The following is a 19510-nucleotide window of genomic DNA, read 5'->3' on the forward strand; positions in this document are numbered from 1 at the left end:
TCTACCCGCATTTATAGAGGAGAGTCCGCCATGGTATAAAAAGGTTAACGCCACAGGGGCTACGCCACCGGATCAATCCGAGTAACCCCGCTGCTGACAATGTCGACTTCAAATTGGACCTGTCCCCCTGCACATACATTCATCCCTGCTACTCCGGGCGATCGGCGTTCTCCTTGTCCAGCACTCAATGCACTAGCAAATCATGGGTACTTGTATGTTTTTCTTTGTTTCTGCGCAGGAGTTTCAAACCTAAACTTCATTATTACCAGGCCCCGCAATGGACAGAACATTGGACTTTGGCATCTGATACGCGCGGTCCAGGAAGTGTACAACCTGTCCTTTATATTTGCAGCCTTGCTCGCCTTGGCAGGAGTTCTACTTTGCGGTCACGCCTTTCATTTGGACCTTGATGCACTGGCGATACACAATAAAATTGAACACGACGCATCCCTCGTTCATGCCAACGCATTGGGTCAGCAACGTGCACCTACTGAGGTCGACCCGAAACTTCTGGAGTCATTTTTAAGCTATGCAGATCCTCGAAGAGGCATGAGTCTGTACGACCTCGCACAAGTGCGCATATCTCGTGAGGCCCAGCTGGCTCGTCCACTCGACTTCATTCATTCCCAGATCGGGGCTGGCGAGGCAGCCCTGTGTTGGTTGCTTCTCAAGCAAGACAGTGGTCGCATCCTGTCAAGCACGCTTTTACAGTGGTACGGGGAAGAACGTCTGCCCGACAACTGGGCACGACCACGTCATATTATAGGGTTGCTCAATGCACGTACAAAGGCGGTGGAAGTGGCAAACATCATGAGTAGTCTCAAAAAGTCTACTTGCCGTGGCCCACCAACGTCTTCCAACTTCAACGTCTCTTTTCTGGGCTTAAGGACAACACTTAAGTGTGATTCATAGAATGCCTGCAATATATTTACTATTAATGTAGAGCCTTCTACCTTCCATCGTGCATCCTGAGAGTGAAAGTGCATCGTGATGTTGAGAGCGTATTGATAGACAAGTGTTCCAAGAACCTACCAGCGATCCCTGCTTCTACCGAATTGCTTGTAGACTGCTCTGTCCCTATTACAAGGTACGACTGTCTTCCTTCTTTCGGAATCTTCTTAAGGCCTTTGTTTAACTAGTATAGGTTCAAGTTGCGGGGATATTGTCATTATGGATTCAACGCCTCAGGCTCATCTTACTGCTGTGCGTTGCAACCTAGTGACATTACCTATCTGCTGTAAGGCGTTCCACTGAGTACTCAAGGTGTGGAACATCGCGGGACACACCAGTTCATGGTAGTATGCTCACATCCTGGTCTGGCGGAGTCTTTAAGTATATAGACCCCATCTTTATCAAATCGAGTTTCTCGCTCATCACTGGTTATGAACCTGTAAGGCAAAACGTCTCGTCGTTTATCTTTCTCGCTGCAGAACCCTGCCAGCCAACAGCTCTCGGCCCTCCACGAGGGCAGTCACTTCTGAATTCAAACTTATCACTGTGTCTGGCGACACCAATTGGGATGGTTTTTTATTCTTCCTGCAGCTGAAAAAACAATCACAGGGAGCTGCCCCGAGTTACAATCATCCAATTATTCATATAGCAAGCGATGTGAAAAGATAATAAGAGGCGAGTTTAGGCATTGAAATATTGAGGGCAGGAAATCGTCTCATGAGTGGCTACGACAAGGCGTGAATGGTCGAGGACATGGCGGCACACAACGACGAATCGTGCATAGTTTGACGGCAAGTGTGAAAAGCAGGCGGGGTGCTAAATCTGTCGAACGTGGTGAGTGCAATTGAAGTGAAACAGAGTCGGTAAAAGGACTCCATGTCGTGATGAATCAAAGTAAATAGTTAGACGACCATAATGTCGACGTAGGAATATATTGGTCTAAATAGTACTTAGCGCTTACCCGTCCCTAATATCACGAAAACGGGTTTGTTCTGTAGCGGTAAGTACGAGAAAGTCGTTAATTGCGTGCCACTATTTTACGACTAGTGGGCAAGTGAGATTTCATGCATGAGATGTTACGCCATGGAGGTGCTTGGTTGGTTCTTGGACCATCAATATGTTGTTCATTCTAGCTTGCGACTGTCCGTCGATCTGTGGAACAGCAACGTATCTACCATGAGATACTCCCCAGCGGTGCAGATACCAGCCGACCAAACCAATAATAGAGAAGTTATGCAAAAGAAGCTGATCGATTGCCCAATCTCCAACCACGATCCTACGTCATATGTCAACTCAGCACAACTTGACCACCAACTAGCCCACTCACCAGTATCCGTGACGTTCAGGAAAAACGCCATTGTCATTCCTGATCCAGAAGTTAGCAATCAGTGTAGGCCAAAAAGAACAACCTACCATCAGTGAGCGTTAGGGCAACTAAAAATAGCGAGAAGGGCGGTAGGTGGAGTCTTGCATTCAAAGTGGCGAAAACAGCTGACAAGATTACATATGGAGCGACAATTTTGAATATCTGTGGCAATCCTTTCGAGCTCCCGGTATGCGAAGCAATGTTTGAAGAACTCACCAATAACGCTGCCATCAAGAATGGATTAAAAATTGGCACCAGACGGTAGACGGGTTCCAAGTAGAACGATCTGCAAGAGGTAAGCAGCAGAGCTGGATCGGCTCGTCGGGGAAACTCACGAAATCGAAGCAACGCTGGACATAGTCAATCATCAACATCGGCACTACGAGTGTCAGTCCTGTTCATCACTCACTTTCCAGTTCCAAAGAAAGCCACCTGAACGAAAAACAAGAAAAAGAGTGCTATTCTAATATCGTCAGTGTGAAACTCATATCCTTGATTCTGCGGAGCGGTCCCAGCTCGATTCGGCTGGACGGTCGCTTCAACTTCTATCCACAAAAGTAAATTGCATGTGAAGGCGGCATAGAATAGACCTTCAACACTGATCGAAAGAATGACGAAACAGACTCCGAAGCCCAAGAAAAGCGACAGGATTCTGGAGGTCGGAGTACTATGTTGTGCTTTAGAAATGAATGGATATATCGATGATACAGCTGAGAAGTATAAAATCAGATGAATAACTAATGTCAGTTGATTAGCAAAGGTACCAAGTATGACCCATGCTGAAGTCTGGTTAATGATGGGCAATCCCTGTTTCGCTTGTAAACTTTTCACCGAGCTTGCAGTAATCGTCATGGCGAGCAAGATAAATGACGCCTTGGATACGAATGGATTAATTACATAGCGCCCATTTATGGCTACCTACCTGGATGATCTCAGATAGTTTTGTGGCTTTCAGAGAACCGTTCAACGTCAAAAGCGTACAACCTGCGCCAACTGCGAGGATCATTGCCCCTCCACACATTCTAACACATAGGTGAGTACGAGCAATATGCACAAATCTGTCAGACTGCGCTCACATCATGTATAAATCCTCTCTTTTGTTAACACTGAGTAGGGGGAATATGCCGGTCACAACACAGCTACTCATCCAGTAAAGTAAGAGTCTCGGGTGCTGCGACCGAACATGACTTGGCCACGATGTATATGGCCATAAAATGCCCATAACCAAAAAACCAATGCTCCAGAGCGACCGGTGAGTGTAGGCAGCCTGGATTATTCGTAAGTCGAATGAGCTTCATGAAATGAACGAGGGTCGACGCACGACCATACACTGGAGCACAACCACCACGATAACCAAGTGGAATAACACTCTGCCTATAAAAGGTCCGCGTCTGTCGCTCAACTTGAATTGTTGCACAACGATTGGAACTCCACGCAGCGCGAATTGCTGCCAGAAGTAGCAGGGGAAAGTTACATAGACATAAAATGTCCACGGAGCTCTCTCTGCAGTAAACAGTGCCCAAAATACTGCTAATATAGTTGCGGTGGCAAGTCTGACCATGGTACGCTGCCTATCCGAAACCAAGGAAGCTGGCGGGGGAAGAATCGATAATGATGCATAAGCAGACCATCCCAGATATGCTATCATGACGATGATCCGTATAAGTACTCGATTGTAGCTGCATTCTCTCAGCAGTTGTTTCTAGTGGTAGTCGAGCAGCTTACGTTTCGAGATATCGAAGACCTTGTAGAGTGACCTTGATGAGTTCAGCTGTTTCTCGACGGGCTTCAAACCATCTTCCATCACTGATCAAACGTTCTATTTTGAATAACCAGTATACTCTTGAAGGCTTCCCATCTTGACCGACTTCTTCCAAAGGTTCAAAACCTTTGTATAGAATGGTTTGTGCAGCCTTCGATTCTGCCAGGCAATTGATTATGGACAGAAAAGCCGGATAGCGCATTTAGGACGCACCGTGTTTTACTCGGTAGTGTTCTAGAATACTTTCTGCATTTGCCAATGCAAGCCAGGCCAAGGCCGATTCTCCTTCTCGCGGTAGCAAGTAACCAGGTCGCGTAGGGTCTGCATCAGGGAGAATTCCCACTGAATTTACCGGGTAGTTAATACCAAGCAGCGCGGCCATCAGGGGCGCAAGATCCGCTTGTTCCACGTCTCGTCGCAGAAAGTCGTCAAGTTGCCAGGGCCGAGAGTAGTCATCGTGCGAAGAAGGAATGATGTCAGGAAGTGGGCCCCTAATGCCTCGCCCCCATGCTATTAATGGGGTACGCGTGTTGTCCGGGTCTGCAAACCCCTTCAGCACCTCATTGTTCAAGCTGATGTAGCGCAGACCTCACCACCATCGCCATGGTTACCGATCTCAGACATGCCATGATCAGCTGTAAATATAAAACTTGTTTCTTCATCGTGGTAGAAGCTGGAGAAAAGTTCTTCTGTTTGTCGGACGATGCTATCGACGACTTGGATATTGTTCATGTATTCCTGCAGCGGAGTAAATCAATAAAAGCACACTGATCGGGATGCTCACCTCGGAGTGTGGCCTGTACGAGTGTCCAGTGGTGTCCAGACCAAGGAGGTGCAGGAAGAACACTACTTTGTCAGCACGTAATTCTGAATCAAGCAAGTCATTCGATGATGCGTTCTGAAACAACGTCCGAAGTTGGTCCAAAACCCAGGTATCTAGAGCCGTGGCATCTATCCAGTTGGTCCGATTCAATAACATGACTGCAATAGTTGTGAACCTTCGTGCCTTTCGTAAAATCTTCGTCCTCCTCATCGTAGCTCCAAGTGTCGACTTTTCCGGGTGTTGCACCTTGGGCGAACATTGGTAATATGTCTGGGGAACCGAAGGAGAAAGTATGACTGGATTGATTGAAGACAGAGTCAAAGTGAACCTGGAGAAAGAATGAAACATTGCTCGCGGTGTCCTTTGTTGCAATACTGACCGGATTCGCTTTCCAACCCTGTCTCAAGAGTCTCGTCAATATAATAACAAGGAAGGAATTGACTATCTTTACCTTGGTCACAGCAGAGACATCCTCATACATACCCCCTTATGTTTTCTTAGCTCAGCCCAATATTACTGACGTATCAGGCAGCGGCGTACCAATGATTGCGACATGCCCAGGTCGACTTTCCGTTGGTACTCGAGTGTGCGATAATCCAAACGCCCCCCGTGTTTGAATGATATCGCGCAAATAAGGTGCTACAATTTTGGGTGAGGAAGGAACGAAAGAGAATGCGTTCACACTAAATAGGAGGTCTGCGCGTAGACCGTCTCCTGATAGAAATTGTCGGTTGAGCAGTTGGTGCTACGGAAGGTGGAGCTATACTTGCCCACAATGAGAACGACCCGTTTGGCTTCTCCAGGGCCAGCCCTGCGAGGAAGCATGCCATGGACGACTGGGCTAGTGAAGTAGCAGTCAAAAACAGAAGCAATGAATATGACGTGGAAGATGAGTCCCAGTGTTAGCAGTTTGAAAACATTTTTATGGGATGACACTGTCATTTGTATGCTTGAACAGAAGCCGCCGATCTGCAGGCTGGCCAGGTATGTCTGTAACACTAGGACTCGCGAAGTACAAAGCGTGTGAATAACGTGCCTTTTCCACATGGCACCTCGCCAATACTCCATGTCCTTGTTAACCTGTTAGAACCGATTGATATTCGCTAGACATGGGCTACACAACGTACGCATCGTTTGGGCTCCCGTCATTCCTTGTTATCATAGTTGCTTTGTATTTGCTATTCACTGGTGTGTCAAAGGTCGTCCTCTCCGTTCCGCAGCACTTATACACTTTTCGAATAGATTCTGGAGAAGCGTTCGATGTTGGTCGGTTTCTTGAGGAAACCAGCCCGTTCGTCTGGGGTTCACTCGGAATTGGACTTTGCATAGGCTTGAGTGTTCTCGGAGCAGGATGGTGGGTTCGCACAGTTCCACTCTTGTTCATCGGCATTGATGTTGCTTTGAAGGGGAATATTTTTGACCGGGGCATCAATACTGGGTGGAGGAGTAAGGACTCCAAGAATTAGTACCAAGAATCTGATCAGGTGCGTTGTTTTTTCACATACACAATGCACGGAAGTGGCTAAGCACTACTCACTGTCAGCATCATTTTCTGTGAGGTGGTTGCAATTTACGGAGTGGTGCGTAGTTGCTCCCTCGAGTTTCTGTGTTATACTTACCCCACTGTGGTAGATCATGGGTATCGTGTACTCATCCAAACTCCAAACGGTGCCCGAAGCGCAGCTCTACACCAGAGATAACTACTTTACGGGTACACCCTTTCCTCTTCGCATCTCCATCGAATGCTACTTATCAAGCTACAGGATATGCGCTATTCTTTGGTGGGCTCACCGTTGGATTCTGTAATCTTCTTTGCGGCCTTTGCGTCGGTATTGCCGGTAGCACTGCTGCCCTCGCTGACGCAGCTGATCCTACACTGTTTGTGAAGGTGCTCGTGGTAGAAGTGTTCGGAAGCGTTCTGGGACTTTTCGGACTGATAAGTGAGTGGAAGCATATGTTTCATGATGCAATGCACTGACCCTACCGAAGTTGGCCTTCTGATGATTGGGAACGCGAAGGAATTCTTACCAGGATCGCCTGCAGTGTCCGCCATACGTATATGATTGAAGGCTTGTCATGCATGACAAGCGTGCGCTTAATGTCATCCATGTTAATTCGCCAAGGTATAGCTGGTCAATGCACTGTCACCGACCATTTGTGTCCGTACACATAGCTACCATAGAAAAGGTATTTTGAGCGAGTACATCGCGTATTTTTTAATTATCGTCCTTCTGCATCATGCCTTCCGATATTGATGCGAAGTCTGATGACTCCAATATCTGGAGCAGACCGATACTAAATTCGAATGGAGAACGCCTGCACCTTTTGCAATTAAGCTCCCGACGATGTCTTTCCAGCGTTGATGCACAGCTGAGCTGAGGAAATGCTGAAAACGGCAACGATAGTTCCTCGCACAGGCAAGTCTCGGCAGCAGGCTTGTAAATGTATATAGGAATACTACAAACCGACGATGTAGTATTTAGTCTGGCCTGCTTTGTCTTCCTTCCTCAGTTTCTTCCATCACAACCAAGGTGAGTTCTAGATTCACGCTACTCAATAGACAAGTGCTAACGGCCACTTGTTACTTGGCGTACACTAGTAACTCGAACGCTGTGTCATACTACTTCACGAATCACGACGCAAACTAGCCTCGACCGTGCCTGAGCATTATGGGAGTAGCTATTGAAGATCGAAAAACCACTCCAAGGGAAATAGCGAGTGCAACGAATGTGGTTGACAACACCAAGTTGATGAGGATGTCCATAAATCTCAGCGTGTCGAAAAATTCGGCATTTCTGATTGAAGTACGGACTGGCAAAACCTCGGAGGTACGCCCCACGCCAGAGCCTTTGTGACTCCGTTGGGGACACTGGGGTCCCTTGTTCTACATAGATTACAACTCATAAAAAGCCCGCCCTGACTTGTCCTTGAAGCTTGAAGGCCGAAGAGACCAAGTAATATGGATGCTCATGTCGGATTTCGCGGTGTTAAAACAGCGATAAGTCTCAAGGGCAGCCTAGAAATTGTAGTTGGTAACTCGGAGGGTTGTCTGGGGATGGTATGTTATTCACACGACTTTGCCAACTCAAGTTGTTGGTCAAAGGCGAAGGTTCTTTGAAAATGTATATCGCTTCCATCGACTCTCACCCCGGTAGAATGGAATAATCAGATACGGTATGCATATTCCGGATCACTAGTACTGATGAGACACTATAGCTAATTCAACAGGAGGCTAATCGAGGTGACTTGTGTCGCCCGATTTCCCAAGGGCACTCGTTTTGCACATCTGAAACTCTCAGGGCAGGAATACCTATATAAACACTGAAGTCAATCATTTATTAGATTTCATCTTCAGACAGTTGCTCTCTTAGTGGCCCGTGGTTCTCCTTGCTGGTACGCCCATCTTGCGTCCACTTTCTGATCAGTCGGTCTTACGTGATGAATGGATTCCACAGCATAAAACTTCACTAGGCCAGATGACTTTATCAACCTCTGATGATTCCACTGCGCGCAACCCGCCCCCCTTTCCTCCCGAACTTTGGATTACAATATTTAGCCTCGCCACCAATGTCCCTGGTCTGCTGAGTTATGATGGCCCAACCCCATCTGATCTTCCGCGTCCCCTCGTCAAAGAGCACGAGCACAAACAGTTAAAAGAGTCTTTTATCACAAAGAGGAATATTATCCTTGTCTGCAGGTCATGGCACGCTCTCGCCACCAAGTTCCTCTATCGGAGCGTTGTAGTCACTCGCCTAGCCACCCTGTCTTCTTTGCTTGTCGCCCTCGACAGGAGATCCTCTGGAGCAACCCACTCTGTTCACGTAGGGTGGTGGACGAAACGACTTGATGTCTTGATACAGGATGACCATTGTGAGGCATCTGATTACGCCCTCCTGGCCAACATCATTCGACGGTTCCCAAACTTGTCGATCGTCAATTTGTCTATGCCCATGCTTCCCGACAATGATTCTTGGCTTCGGCAACTACCCGAATCGGTCGTGATAGCGCTAGTTGAATCCTGCGGTCTATCATTGCGCGTATTTGATTGCTCCGAGTCCATTTTGCGCCCCTGCAGGTATTGGCTCAGCCCTATTGCGCATACGGCTTTTGCTGATTACATTTTAGAGAGGATCTGATGAAGTTAATGGCTGCAGCACCAAATTTAAGTGTGCTCCGCTGCCCAATTTGCTCGCCCAGTGCAAGGGACAAGTCTTCTTCTGCTAGACTCAATGTGCCCGTTATGACCAAGCTGCAAGCGGTGTCACTCACGTCGGTCTTTTTGCGGGATTACCTGCCAGACGATAGAGACGCCAACCACTTCCCAGCTCTCCGAAAACTTACTTACGACTGCACCCCTCCTCCGTTCCTTGACCATACTTGGAAACATTTTGTGAGGCTGAGCTGCGCGAATGTTACTACCGTACACCTCGACTATTCCCTTCAAGCCGACTGTCTTCAAAAAGAGCTAGATCTGCTCAGTGAATGTTGTTTGTCTTTGAACGACCTCGTCGTTTACATCCGTTCATGGACGGAGATCAGTCCGAATCTCACTCTCCCTCCTTCCGTTTCATATTTGGGACTACATTCCAAGTTACGCAAGGCGCCTGCGTTCCATTTTAAGCAGCTATTTGCTGCTCTTCGTACCATTTCGGGTTCGAAGCTCAAGATTGTTCGATTGCTGCACGCGGACGCCGTGGAAGATTTACAGGAGAACCACCAGGCTCTGTTGGAGAGTGAACTCGCTGATAGCACTTCTTGTATTACATTCCGCATCGAGGACAACGAGGGTCATCTTCTGATGGTTTGATACGCGGGTCTTGGGTACAGCACAACACATGTGGTTTAGATATTAGTGTATTCTTAGGTGAGAATATCTTCATTCACGCCACATATTTGCTCACGCTAATCTTCAGGGATTTATTTAGACCTATCATGGGTTCGTGATCTGTGTCCAATACGTGTACACTACAAACATCGCCCTTGCGTTGCTCCCGGCGTTCCGCCAGGAACGCCCTGATAATTTATCCTCTTCATCGCCTGACTCATCGACTACATCTGAAGGCGTCTTTTCAGTCGCTAACAATAGACACTGTCTAAGCGCCAATTACATTGCTAGCCAAGTATTGCTTACTAAGGAATGAGTGCTGCATCCTCGCCTTCATCCTCGCCATCGATCGAGCTGATCCTCACTATAGTCACCCATAGAGTCGCTCACTACACGCATTTAAATGGCCGATGTGTCGGATGATGGCGGATCTGTTGCTAATCAGATCGATCACTCTGAGGAAACCTCCCCAGAAGATTTGAACGCAGTCACCAGAGAGAACGCGCTGAGGGTTGAACGTAATTGCAGGCGTGCTGAGAGACGTGCTGATGCCGTCGACTTGGCAGCCGTATCTGACGACGAGCCACTGATTGAGGTGCCCTCTCGAACAACTTCTCCCGCTCCTTCTCCCCAAGAGACTCCATCTTCCGTTGGTTCGTCCCCATCTCTGGCGATGCACTCGGCCCTGCAAAACTTTGATATCATATGCACAATCTGCTCATACGTACATCGCGGGTCACTTCCTGCCCTTGCATCCACATGCCGCGTCTTCGAGCGTCCAGCGCTTGATGTACTTTGGAGGAATCTGCGGTCCGTAGAACCTCTTGTCAAATGTCTACCGAGTGACCTCTTTGGTATTGAGAAAGGACATATGGTAGGCGTCCCAATTTCATATGACCATCCGCTTCTAAGAGTTCACCAACGCAGGCATTACTAAAACCTCTCGACGCCAAGACATGGAATATTCTTTGCAAATACACGTCTCGCGTGCGCTCCATCACACAATTAGACCGCCTGGCGGTTATTAAGCCCCTCGCTTCGCTAATACTGTCTTGTCCTTTGACACCTGCGTCCATGTTTCCGAACCTTCGCGAATTAAAATGGCATGCAGATGAAACACACTGCGCTGCAGAATTCTTGCGCATGGCATTTGTGCCCACCCTGTTGTCCTTAGACGTGGTGATTTATTCAGCTTCTTCCATCTTTCTCTCGGTCCTTTCATCTCTTGGGACCCTGTGCCCTCAACTCCAGAGAATGTCTGTGGAATCTCGATCTCCAACAAACGACTCGGACATGGTCCTTAAGGCCTCACCTTTCATTGCCCAATCTATTTCACAACTCCACCATCTCCGGGAATTGTTTGTATGGGACCTAGGAAACCAAGGCAATGAGCACCTTGCGCAGCTGCGAGCTTTGCGTAAACTGTGGTTGGACTTGGAAACATCGTCAGTTTGGGAAAGACGGTTGCGCTTGCGATTCCCCGGCTTTCGCGATTTAGATTTCTTGATGTTTTTCATCACCAATCTCGAGCACGCCTTGGAATTCCTGAATTCGCTTCAGGTCATCGGAAGCAAAAGCGTCCAGATCTCCTTCATCCCCACTCTCCCCTTCACAAGTCCATCCACGACGCTATACCAGTTCTTCGCTACCCTCGGGGAGATATGCGATCACGACAATCTTGTATCGTTCAGTCTCGATCAATGTTCCGTAAAAGTTAATGCAAAACTGGACGTCTTCACGCCATTATATCCATGCCGCAATTTAACTCGGCTGCTCATTGAGAATGGCTGTGATATTTCCATGACTGACAAGGAGCTTCTCCAGCTGATGAGAGCCTGGCCTAAGCTTGAAGTGCTGGCTATCAGCCGCTTTGTCTCCATCAAGGGCACCACGATACCTACATTCCGCGGGCTAATCAGTTTCCCTCGGCTCTGCCCTGCTTTGACCTCACTCACTCTTGTCATCGATACTACGCTTTGGCATGGTATAGATCTCAAATCCCCCGGCGGTGGAATCCGCAATCAGAATCTCAAAAACCTCGTCCTCGGCAATTCGCCCGTTGGTTCCCCGGCACAAGTAGCTCTAATCCTCAACGGCCTCTTCCCAAACCTGAAGAAGATTAATCTTAATTGCTGGTATTCGGCTCCAAAGAAATTTTTGTCCCAGCAGCAGGCAGCGATGCCACAATGGGAGGCAGTTAATTTCTCTCTTTTGAGCTTCAGCATCGTAAAGGAGAGATGCGCGGAAACATGAAGATGTCGTCTGACTTTTAGGCTACGCTTTCAAGTATCACCATGTACACTTTCAAGTCTCTCTATGTCTGAATTTACATAGCACCCGCAGTACATATTATGCCACACACTTAGATTTCGCTTTAATAAAGTGCTCGCAAAACCAGTTGCTCATGCGGGTTCTATGATCCCTTTCTCTGGGTACATGAATACGCAAATGTAAGCGTCATGATAACACTCAGCTTACATATGCAGCTCGCTAAAATACAGTCATGCAGATGTCCGAACTTCTATGAAGTCTCGTACGTGACACAGTAACACAGGAATGACGCCACACCAGGTCACCAGAACTGCCGTAAACATATTCGTGGATGGGGGAGTGACATGATGAAAATGCAAATTATGATATATGTTGGGTATCACTGCGTGGATATGACCAATGTTCTAGATGAAGGGGCGTAAACATATGCGTGCAGATTCGTGGCAGGGACGTGATGATGCATAAAGGCTAGATCTTGAGCTCGCGGAACCCGCGCACGTCAAGCCGCCCGGTACCATTCTTCTGCCATTCCTCATCATCAGCCGGTTTGGAAGCTTTCTTGAATTTCCCGCCAGGAATGACAATCTTTCCTGCGCTCATATACGCAGTACGTGACTTTGGAAGCCCGAGAGCCTTACGCTGGCGTCGAGTAAGGGGCTTCTGGGTTTCAGGAGGCGGTGTGTTACATTCGGGAGGGGTGCTAGGAAGCGGAGATGAAACGGCAGATGATGAACGGCTGGATTCTGCGGAGGAGCCAGGGTTGGAGAGGTCAGGTGTTGAGTCATCCATATCATCATCTGCCCTGACTTGACTCAAGGGTGTGCGAGAGGGCGATCGTCGTGAGTTTCGCGTTCGCTTGGAGATCGTGTCAGATGTCGACGATCCAGACGATTCGTCGAAGGAACGCTTAGGTGACCGATGAGCTCTAATGCTCGATGTAAAAGGCCGATGGGGACCAGGCGGCTGACCGGGGACGGGAAGGAGCGAGTCCGCCTCAATGCCCAAGGAATCAGTAGAAGAAAGGGGTGATGGTGAGCGGGATATGGGGAGTGGAACATGGGCAGGTGTTAGTGGTGTATTTTCACTCGACCTAATACTGTCGATTGGGCCATTCTTGGGAAAAATCTTGGGATCAAATTTGGCTTTGCCCCGGGAGACTAGTTTCTTCTTGGCAGGTGAACCGGCAGGCGGTACTGCGTCGGCGGGTAGCTCGCAAACCTCGGGAAGACCAGCGTGCGGCCCTCTTAAATTCGTATCGAAGAAAAATGTTCCCAGTCATGATATCTAGAACGGCAGGTCAGCACGCGGCCTAGGTATGCTACGGAAAATGACTGACGCCACATATATCGTCCCCTCTGACTCATGGGAATCGTTCATCTCGTCGCGCTGCTGCTGCCTCCTTTTCCTCCGCGCGTCTCGTTCGTTATCTTGAGATGATGACTGGTCATCGTTCTCGGCTCCCGCCTTCCACTCGATGACGTATACCAATCCAGGCTGTATAACCTTGACATTCCTTCGCGCAAAGTGCGCAAATGCAGAAAGTTCAAGGTGCCCGCCATAAGTGCCTATAGCGTGTCACAACGCTGCACAGGAAGAAATCAGGAGGGCAAGCCCTGGCACACCTTGTTCTCGCATGCACCGCAGATGGGCGCTTAGTCCACGCTCATCCTCACAAAAGGGTTGATAGCGCTGCGCATGGCTCTCAATCCAGTCGCATATATCTTTGCGCAGTTGGAGGTGCTGCGATGGCGAGCCGTAGAATTGATCACAAAGAGCCCGAAATAGGCAATTGCCATCGCCCACTGTTTGAGCAGCGTAGAGACCCTGCGAGCGAAGTTGCTCCGTAAGAAGCTGAGTGTTCTGTTCTGGATCTGTTATGGGCTGTGTGGAATATAAGAACCAAATGACAAGACAAAACGTGAGTAGGGTGCATGGATGACATGCGTGACACTCACTCTCCCCTTGGATCTTGTTGTGCGAGACCTCACTAGGGTTAGCAACGTCAATAACTCATCAATTGTTGTTATCAAGATCGACGTACATGGCAATGGTGCTTTAGCACGTCTCTGGGATTTCTTCGATGGGCCCATTCTACTTGTAAAAAAATTCAACGAGTTCTGTATGTGAGATCGTGTTGGTTGTGAATAAAGCACAGGTGCCGCGTTTCGGGGTCCCGAGACCCGGAAACCATGAGCTGTGCCTCGCAGCACAGCATACTAGTCTAGTACTTATAGTTGCAGCAGGGGCCCGGGAATTCAATATCTTATCTAGACTGAACAAATGACACACGACGACACGCAAGCACATTTGTAAACTGTCAGAATCTGGGTGCTAAGCGCTAGGTACTGCCCACGTTTGGCGAATCTTCAAATTAGCCCTACTAGTACTCCTGAGTCCTAATGTAAAAGGAAACAACCGTTTTTATCTCAGGGTCTGCATACGAAAGACTCAGCCGGAGTTGGGTCTATGACTCTATGTCCCTCAAGACAATAACGCTTTTAATGTGGCCGTGGAACAATCTATTGCACTGAAGGTTGGGTATGTTTGGATCCTATGTTGGACACGAATTGCTACCAGGCAGAGGACTCGGGATACTTACATGCAGCCAAGTTCGCCACCTGAGTACACATTGCCTATCATCCCAGCGACGCTCGACTCCCCACCTCACTATCACCGCCCGGAGTTGGGAATGTTTTCTCGCCGCCACCTCGATCCGACACGAACTCCCGATAGCTAGTTTACCTATGATGAATAACCATCGACACTACATGGAAGAAAAAACGCTCACATTCTGCCCAGCCTCACCTGTTCCTCGCGCGAAACAGACGGCCTTGTCGTTTTAAGCACTTTCAATAGATGCTCTTGAGTGATCTCGTGCTGCAGAAAACGTCAGCTATCAGAGAGATCTATACAAGAAGAGCAAGAACACAGACCTTCTTTGGCGTCACAACAGCCTTGCTATCCGCCTCCGCCCCCCCAGATTTCGACGCCCTGATTTGTTGCAGCTAGAAACACATCAACCATAAAGACTTGCACCAACACGAGCACAGTTTCTTACTCGTTGCTTCATTTTCGTCTCGTCTGCTTTGGACGCCGCTTTTGCTGCATCCTTCCTAGCGCCCAGTACCATATACTTTACCGGGACCTCGTCACTTAGCCCCACGCCCACCCTCCTCCGGCCCGTCTCGACACCGCCTCCACCATCACCATCTACCTTCTCAGCATCTATAGCAGCATGCACCACCTCCAGATGCGCATTGTATACAAGGGCCTGCAGGTCCGCACCCGAGAAGCCCTCAGTAATACTTGCAAGTTTATCAAAGTCCACCGAGGGTGCGAGCGTTAGCTTCCGAGATACTGCAATCAAAATCTGAGCAGATGTACGAGACAATGTTAAGATTGTGATATATGAAGCACGGTGGGGCACTGACGTCTTTTCGGTCCTCAATACCAGGCAGGCCACATAGCAAAGATTTATCCAGCCGACCGGGACGAAGCAGTGCAGAATCGATGAGGTCTGGCCGACTTGCGGAAGATCAACAATCAAATGATGTGGTCAATGGAGATAACCCACCTCGTTGCAGCGAGGACATAGACTCCATCGAGCCCTTCGGCGCCATCCATCTGGGTAAGCATCTGATTTACCACGCGGTCTGTCACGCCTGTACTGTCATGTCCTCTGTACACAAACATTTTTAGTTATAGCAGATAGAACACATAACAATAAATTCACCTCTTTGGTGCAATCGAGTCAAACTCATCGAAAAAGAGCACGCAGGGTTTGGCAGCCGACGCACGATCGAAGATGTCTCTCACCTAAACAGAGTGAGCATTTCCTTGAAAAACCTCATATATACGTACTGATTTTTCACTCTGTCCGATATATTTATTCAATAGCTCTGGACCCTTGATACTGATGAAGTTCAACCCGCACTCTTTCGCGACGGCCGACGCAAGTAGCGTTTTTCCACAGCCAGGATAGCCGTACAAGAGTAACCTACATTCCTTCCATAAATCGCATCCACAACAAAGAGCAATATGGACGCACCCAGATCTCAGCCTCAACGGAGATTGCTTGAACAATTGAGCATACTTTGTCGGCCACTCCAGGGTTTCCCTCAACACGAGCTTGGTGTTCTTCAAGCCTACATTGCCACAGTTAATGAACCGACGATAGATATCCTCGAAGAGAAACATGCACCACCAATGTCAGCCCACTCTACGTCCGACTTTTGCAAGGGCACATCCCTCAGTGAGAGAGGCACAAATCCCTCTTGGGCCTCTACAAAATCTTTCGCTGAAAGTGTGACCTTCACAAACCATCGTCAAATAGTGAAACATACGCATCAGGTGGTGCTCACCTTCTCAACATCCACTCCCACTTCTGACACTGCCCGCCCAACAGCGACCTGTATCGTCCGCGTGACAAGGTCCCGCAGGTCTACAGGGGAATATCCCTCCGTCCCTACTGCGAGCCGAGTGTACTCAGGCGGGTCCGATTCATCGACAACAAATGACAGTGGTTCCTTAGCCATGGAAAGCCGGCGTGACACAAGATTGGCAAGAATCTGTTCAAGTTGGTTCGACTCAGAAGGTACTAGTAATCAAGGACAAACCCACCTCCTTACGCGCCTCCCTTCCCGGCGGAGGAATGGAAGCGACATCCTTGAAGATATGCAGCGTATGTAGTAGCGAGTGCACGCTAGTCTGGCTTTCTGCTGTGGCGAGGAGTACGATACCACGGAAGTTGGATGGTGCAAGACGTGCGTTGGAGCTATATTGCATGAGGAAGAGCTCCGTTATATGTCGCTGGCGGAAAGAATCCGCGTGCTCGACCTCTGCAGCACAGACTTTGTCGAGGTTGTCGAAGATGAGGACAGAAGGGCTGTGCCATCGTGCTAGCACAAAGAGGTGGCGAAAGAGTGTACCGAGGGTTTGAGCGGGCTTGGATGCGAGCGGGGAGAAGTCGATATAATGTATGGCTGATTGATATTTTTTGATATCGACGGTTTCAAGTAGCGACGAAAATGATTGAGCCAGAAAAGCATTAGAGCATAGAATATCCCACTCACAAGCATACACGCGCTCATCTGCTTCCAGTCTGCGCGCGATCTCCTTCGCAACTGATGTCTTGCCCATTCCCTGACGGCCAGTTATCAGGATTCCAGGAACTGTGGTATGTGTGGAAGCGTAAGGTTCAAAAATGCATCAGAATGCGCCAGAAACAAAGTCCGATACACATACCTCCCCGAATGACATCCTTGCGCGCATGTACGACGTAGTTCGCGATGCAAGTCTTTGTCGTGTCTTCGATAATATTGGAGACACCTGATAGGTGAAGCGATGATTCAGAGGGTGTCACTAATTCTGGTGAGATCGCTGTGGAAGCTGAAGGAGGGGATGATGGGGATGAAGGACTGACGGAATGATCAGCTTATGTCGCAGCCAAGGGAATGCACAAGCGTACTCGTCGAGGTTTCCATTGATTACGGGCCCTTGCTCACGGGCACCTGTGAGCGATATCCTACAAAGTCATTGTATTAACAATGGTGGTGGAACTACACACAAGAAAAGAAAGCGGCGCACCGAACGAGATCCCAGTCTTCGACCCCACCCTTCACTTCACCGACAAACATCACATGGGTCTCCAAAACGCGATCAGAGATTCCCAGCCACACTTCCCACACAGCCTTTCCGTCCCCTCCATCATGCTTTTCTCCCGACTCTCTTTTTGATCCCGAGTGCAATATCTTTGCATCGCCATCCTCCTGCTCAGTTTCAGCACCTGGGTTGATGTTGACGTTGTTGCCGGTACCGGAGTTCATGATATCCGTGGGATCCTTGGGTGGCTCCAGCCGACGTGCATGCGCACACCACCAACCCGAACGTGGAGGGTCAGGATTTGGGTCGAACGGGATGTACTGAGTCCCCGAAAGCAACGATAGAGTGTAAGGATGAATATATGCGCGCGTTTTGGCATCACGTAGAGTAGTCAGTTCAGGGACGTTAACAAGGCGCGCGGGGAGCGCTCGGAGGATTTCAGATGGATATGAGGGTTTGTCTTGCGTCGGCGCAACGGTTCCATGCTCTAAGCTTGTTGAAGATGAGGTTTTGGTTTCGGCTTTCGATTTCCTGTGCGACTTGGGGGCAATGCTAACCTCGGTATCGGTTGCGAGCAGCGCTGCGGTCACAGACGTATCGAGCGAGACTTGTGATTGAGGGAAGATCAGTAGGGGATATCAATGTGAATAAGATAGTATGATGGCACACACCAATTCTTAGCCGTACTCTCGTCCGCCCGAGCACCCAAACATTGATCTCTTGTCCAACATTCGCGACTCGCACTTGGGAGAGGAGAGTACCTTCAACGTGCGCTGCATGCAGTTCCTGGAATAAGTGGAGTTAAGCCAGCCAGGCAGCCAGGATCTGAAGACCTACTACTACGTCCCAGTCATCTGCACTGAGGGGCTCAGTGCTCACTGTCTTTGCGTATGGGAGGTCATATAATAAACCTAATTCCACCTGTCGATTCGAGCTACACCATCAGACGGAGGAAGGAACAGCTGTGCGCGGGAATAGAATGCGCACCACATCTCCTTCTTTGAAGCCCAAGCCTGCCGCGTACTGTGGATCTATCTCTAGCGTCTCTATTCCACGTTCGCCTGCGGTAGAGTTGAATGAGGCAAGGGAGGATGCAGAAGCCATGCCGGTCCAGCCAACATACGCCTCTCTTCCCTTGCCATCGGTAGGTTTTAAGTGGACAGCAAGGGTTTGCGGACGCTGAAACAGTAATCGGAATAGTTCCAATCGAAATCAGAGTCAAGGTACGAGACGGAGAAACAATGTAAACATACAATCTGTCTTTCGAGAAGGGGACCGTATACTGATATTGGGAGATTGACCAGGGATGATTTCAGTGATACAAAGTGTACTCTTGCGCGCCGGGGCATTTTGTAGACGATTAATTGACTCTCGAGTATTACTGTGTGTCTACAGTCACTTCTAGACTACAGACACGACAAATAAGTAGGTGCAGTAAGCTATAGCCTAGGACCAGTTTGGTCAATTTCTGGACGGACGTCGGGGTCCTACCGTACTTACACGATTGTCGGGTATGTCCCCTCTATCATATGTGTCTTGTCATCCTAGGGAATGCCATACTGCAAATTGCCCAGATCTATAGTAAAGCTGTTTTCAGTTCACTCATATATCACAATGCAACTTGATCAGCATCCTGTGAGGGTAGATATTTGTTGATTTCACTAAAAGCCATGATCACTTCTTTGGACCAGACTCGGGTTGTTCCCGTCAAACCAAAATTTGGCTACCGGAGATTGAACAGTATTGGACGCCACGCCAGAGCGCTCCATCCCTTACTGCCTACGAATGTGGGATTCCCCAATAGACCCCAAACCTCGAAAGATAGAGACGAAACAAGAAAAATTGCCAATTGGTGGCACATACTCAGGCTGGGTCGCTTAAGAGGGCAGAACGTACTCAGTGAGGTCATAA

At 48.7% G+C, this 19510-nt stretch overlaps 7 protein-coding genes across 7 annotated transcripts; 4 read left to right on the forward strand and 3 right to left on the reverse strand.

Moving 5' to 3' along the window:
• Positions 1 to 99: 99 nt before the first annotated feature.
• Positions 100 to 912, forward strand: BJ212DRAFT_1446871 (Chloroperoxidase; the record flags this gene model as incomplete). Its single annotated transcript, XM_041338313.1, has 2 exons — positions 100 to 212; positions 270 to 912. 2 exons carry the CDS (start codon positions 100 to 102, stop codon positions 910 to 912), a joined length of 756 nt encoding a protein of 251 aa, XP_041193384.1.
• A 741-nt stretch (positions 913 to 1653) lies between these two features.
• BJ212DRAFT_1430349 (PigN-domain-containing protein) lies at positions 1654 to 5912 on the reverse strand. Its single transcript, XM_041337685.1, has 17 exons — positions 5673 to 5912; positions 5443 to 5616; positions 5354 to 5388; positions 5282 to 5299; positions 5062 to 5230; positions 4864 to 5030; positions 4673 to 4817; positions 4293 to 4619; positions 4043 to 4238; positions 3639 to 3996; positions 3394 to 3584; positions 3240 to 3339; positions 2727 to 3190; positions 2653 to 2667; positions 2365 to 2603; positions 2279 to 2317; positions 1654 to 2227 (listed from the first exon to the last, which is right to left on the reverse strand). Exons 1-17 carry the CDS (start codon positions 5842 to 5844, stop codon positions 2076 to 2078), a joined length of 2961 nt encoding a protein of 986 aa, XP_041193385.1. The 5' UTR covers positions 5845 to 5912; the 3' UTR covers positions 1654 to 2075.
• Positions 5913 to 5938: 26 nt separating this feature from the next.
• BJ212DRAFT_1353514 (ATP synthase subunit C-domain-containing protein) lies at positions 5939 to 7321 on the forward strand. The gene is made up of 7 exons (XM_041335592.1): positions 5939 to 6090; positions 6145 to 6256; positions 6309 to 6386; positions 6446 to 6482; positions 6535 to 6613; positions 6666 to 6842; positions 6892 to 7321. The coding sequence occupies exons 1-7, from the start codon at positions 6012 to 6014 to the stop codon at positions 6963 to 6965; spliced, it is 636 nt and encodes a 211-aa protein (XP_041193386.1). The 5' UTR covers positions 5939 to 6011; the 3' UTR covers positions 6966 to 7321.
• A 1057-nt stretch (positions 7322 to 8378) lies between these two features.
• On the forward strand, positions 8379 to 9709 carry BJ212DRAFT_1271035 (uncharacterized protein; the record flags this gene model as incomplete). Its single annotated transcript, XM_041330928.1, has 2 exons — positions 8379 to 8977; positions 9028 to 9709. 2 exons carry the CDS (start codon positions 8379 to 8381, stop codon positions 9707 to 9709), a joined length of 1281 nt encoding a protein of 426 aa, XP_041193387.1.
• Positions 9710 to 10130: 421 nt separating this feature from the next.
• On the forward strand, positions 10131 to 11980 carry BJ212DRAFT_1480683 (uncharacterized protein; the record flags this gene model as incomplete). Its single annotated transcript, XM_041340132.1, has 2 exons — positions 10131 to 10601; positions 10655 to 11980. The coding sequence occupies 2 exons, from the start codon at positions 10131 to 10133 to the stop codon at positions 11978 to 11980; spliced, it is 1797 nt and encodes a 598-aa protein (XP_041193388.1).
• A 486-nt stretch (positions 11981 to 12466) lies between these two features.
• On the reverse strand, positions 12467 to 14283 carry BJ212DRAFT_1587528 (uncharacterized protein; the record flags this gene model as incomplete). The annotated part of the gene is made up of 5 exons (XM_041342409.1): positions 14040 to 14283; positions 13954 to 13985; positions 13621 to 13879; positions 13335 to 13563; positions 12467 to 13241 (listed from the first exon to the last, which is right to left on the reverse strand). Exons 1-5 carry the CDS (start codon positions 14086 to 14088, stop codon positions 12467 to 12469), a joined length of 1344 nt encoding a protein of 447 aa, XP_041193389.1. The 5' UTR covers positions 14089 to 14283.
• Positions 14284 to 14384: 101 nt separating this feature from the next.
• On the reverse strand, positions 14385 to 19135 carry BJ212DRAFT_177337 (P-loop containing nucleoside triphosphate hydrolase protein). The gene is made up of 20 exons (XM_041342566.1): positions 18853 to 19135; positions 18587 to 18778; positions 18437 to 18520; positions 18271 to 18385; positions 17585 to 18206; positions 17466 to 17522; positions 17243 to 17415; positions 17071 to 17169; positions 16619 to 16980; positions 16360 to 16566; positions 16200 to 16308; positions 16047 to 16143; positions 15860 to 15995; positions 15732 to 15814; positions 15573 to 15677; positions 15430 to 15523; positions 15057 to 15368; positions 14932 to 15003; positions 14787 to 14875; positions 14385 to 14731 (listed from the first exon to the last, which is right to left on the reverse strand). The coding sequence occupies exons 1-20, from the start codon at positions 18946 to 18948 to the stop codon at positions 14635 to 14637; spliced, it is 3201 nt and encodes a 1066-aa protein (XP_041193390.1). The 5' UTR covers positions 18949 to 19135; the 3' UTR covers positions 14385 to 14634.
• Positions 19136 to 19510: the final 375 nt, after the last annotated feature.

Source organism: Suillus subaureus (assembly GCF_016647635.1).
Source record: "Suillus subaureus strain MN1 chromosome Unknown BJ212scaffold_15, whole genome shotgun sequence".
NCBI lineage: Eukaryota > Fungi > Basidiomycota > Agaricomycetes > Boletales > Suillaceae > Suillus > Suillus subaureus.

Coding starts and splice junctions, on each gene's coding strand:
- BJ212DRAFT_1430349 (XM_041337685.1), bottom strand. CDS start 5,844: ATGACAGTGTCATCCCATAAAAATGTTTTCAAACTGCTAACACTGGGA. Junction 4,818..4,863: donor CGTACAGGCCACACTCCGAG/GTGAGCATCCCG, acceptor ACTCCGCTGCAG/GAATACATGAACAATATCCA. Junction 2,228..2,278: donor CCTGAACGTCACGGATACTG/GTGAGTGGGCTA, acceptor CATATGACGTAG/GATCGTGGTTGGAGATTGGG.
- BJ212DRAFT_1353514 (XM_041335592.1), top strand. CDS start 6,012: ATGGGCTACACAACGTACGCATCGTTTGGGCTCCCGTCATTCCTTGTT. Junction 6,091..6,144: donor TTTGTATTTGCTATTCACTG/GTGTGTCAAAGG, acceptor CTTTTCGAATAG/ATTCTGGAGAAGCGTTCGAT. Junction 6,387..6,445: donor AGTACCAAGAATCTGATCAG/GTGCGTTGTTTT, acceptor ACTCACTGTCAG/CATCATTTTCTGTGAGGTGG.
- BJ212DRAFT_177337 (XM_041342566.1), bottom strand. CDS start 18,948: ATGCCCCGGCGCGCAAGAGTACACTTTGTATCACTGAAATCATCCCTG. Junction 17,170..17,242: donor CAAGGATGTCATTCGGGGAG/GTATGTGTATCG, acceptor CACATACCACAG/TTCCTGGAATCCTGATAACT. Junction 16,567..16,618: donor GAAGGGAGGCGCGTAAGGAG/GTGGGTTTGTCC, acceptor CAACTTGAACAG/ATTCTTGCCAATCTTGTGTC.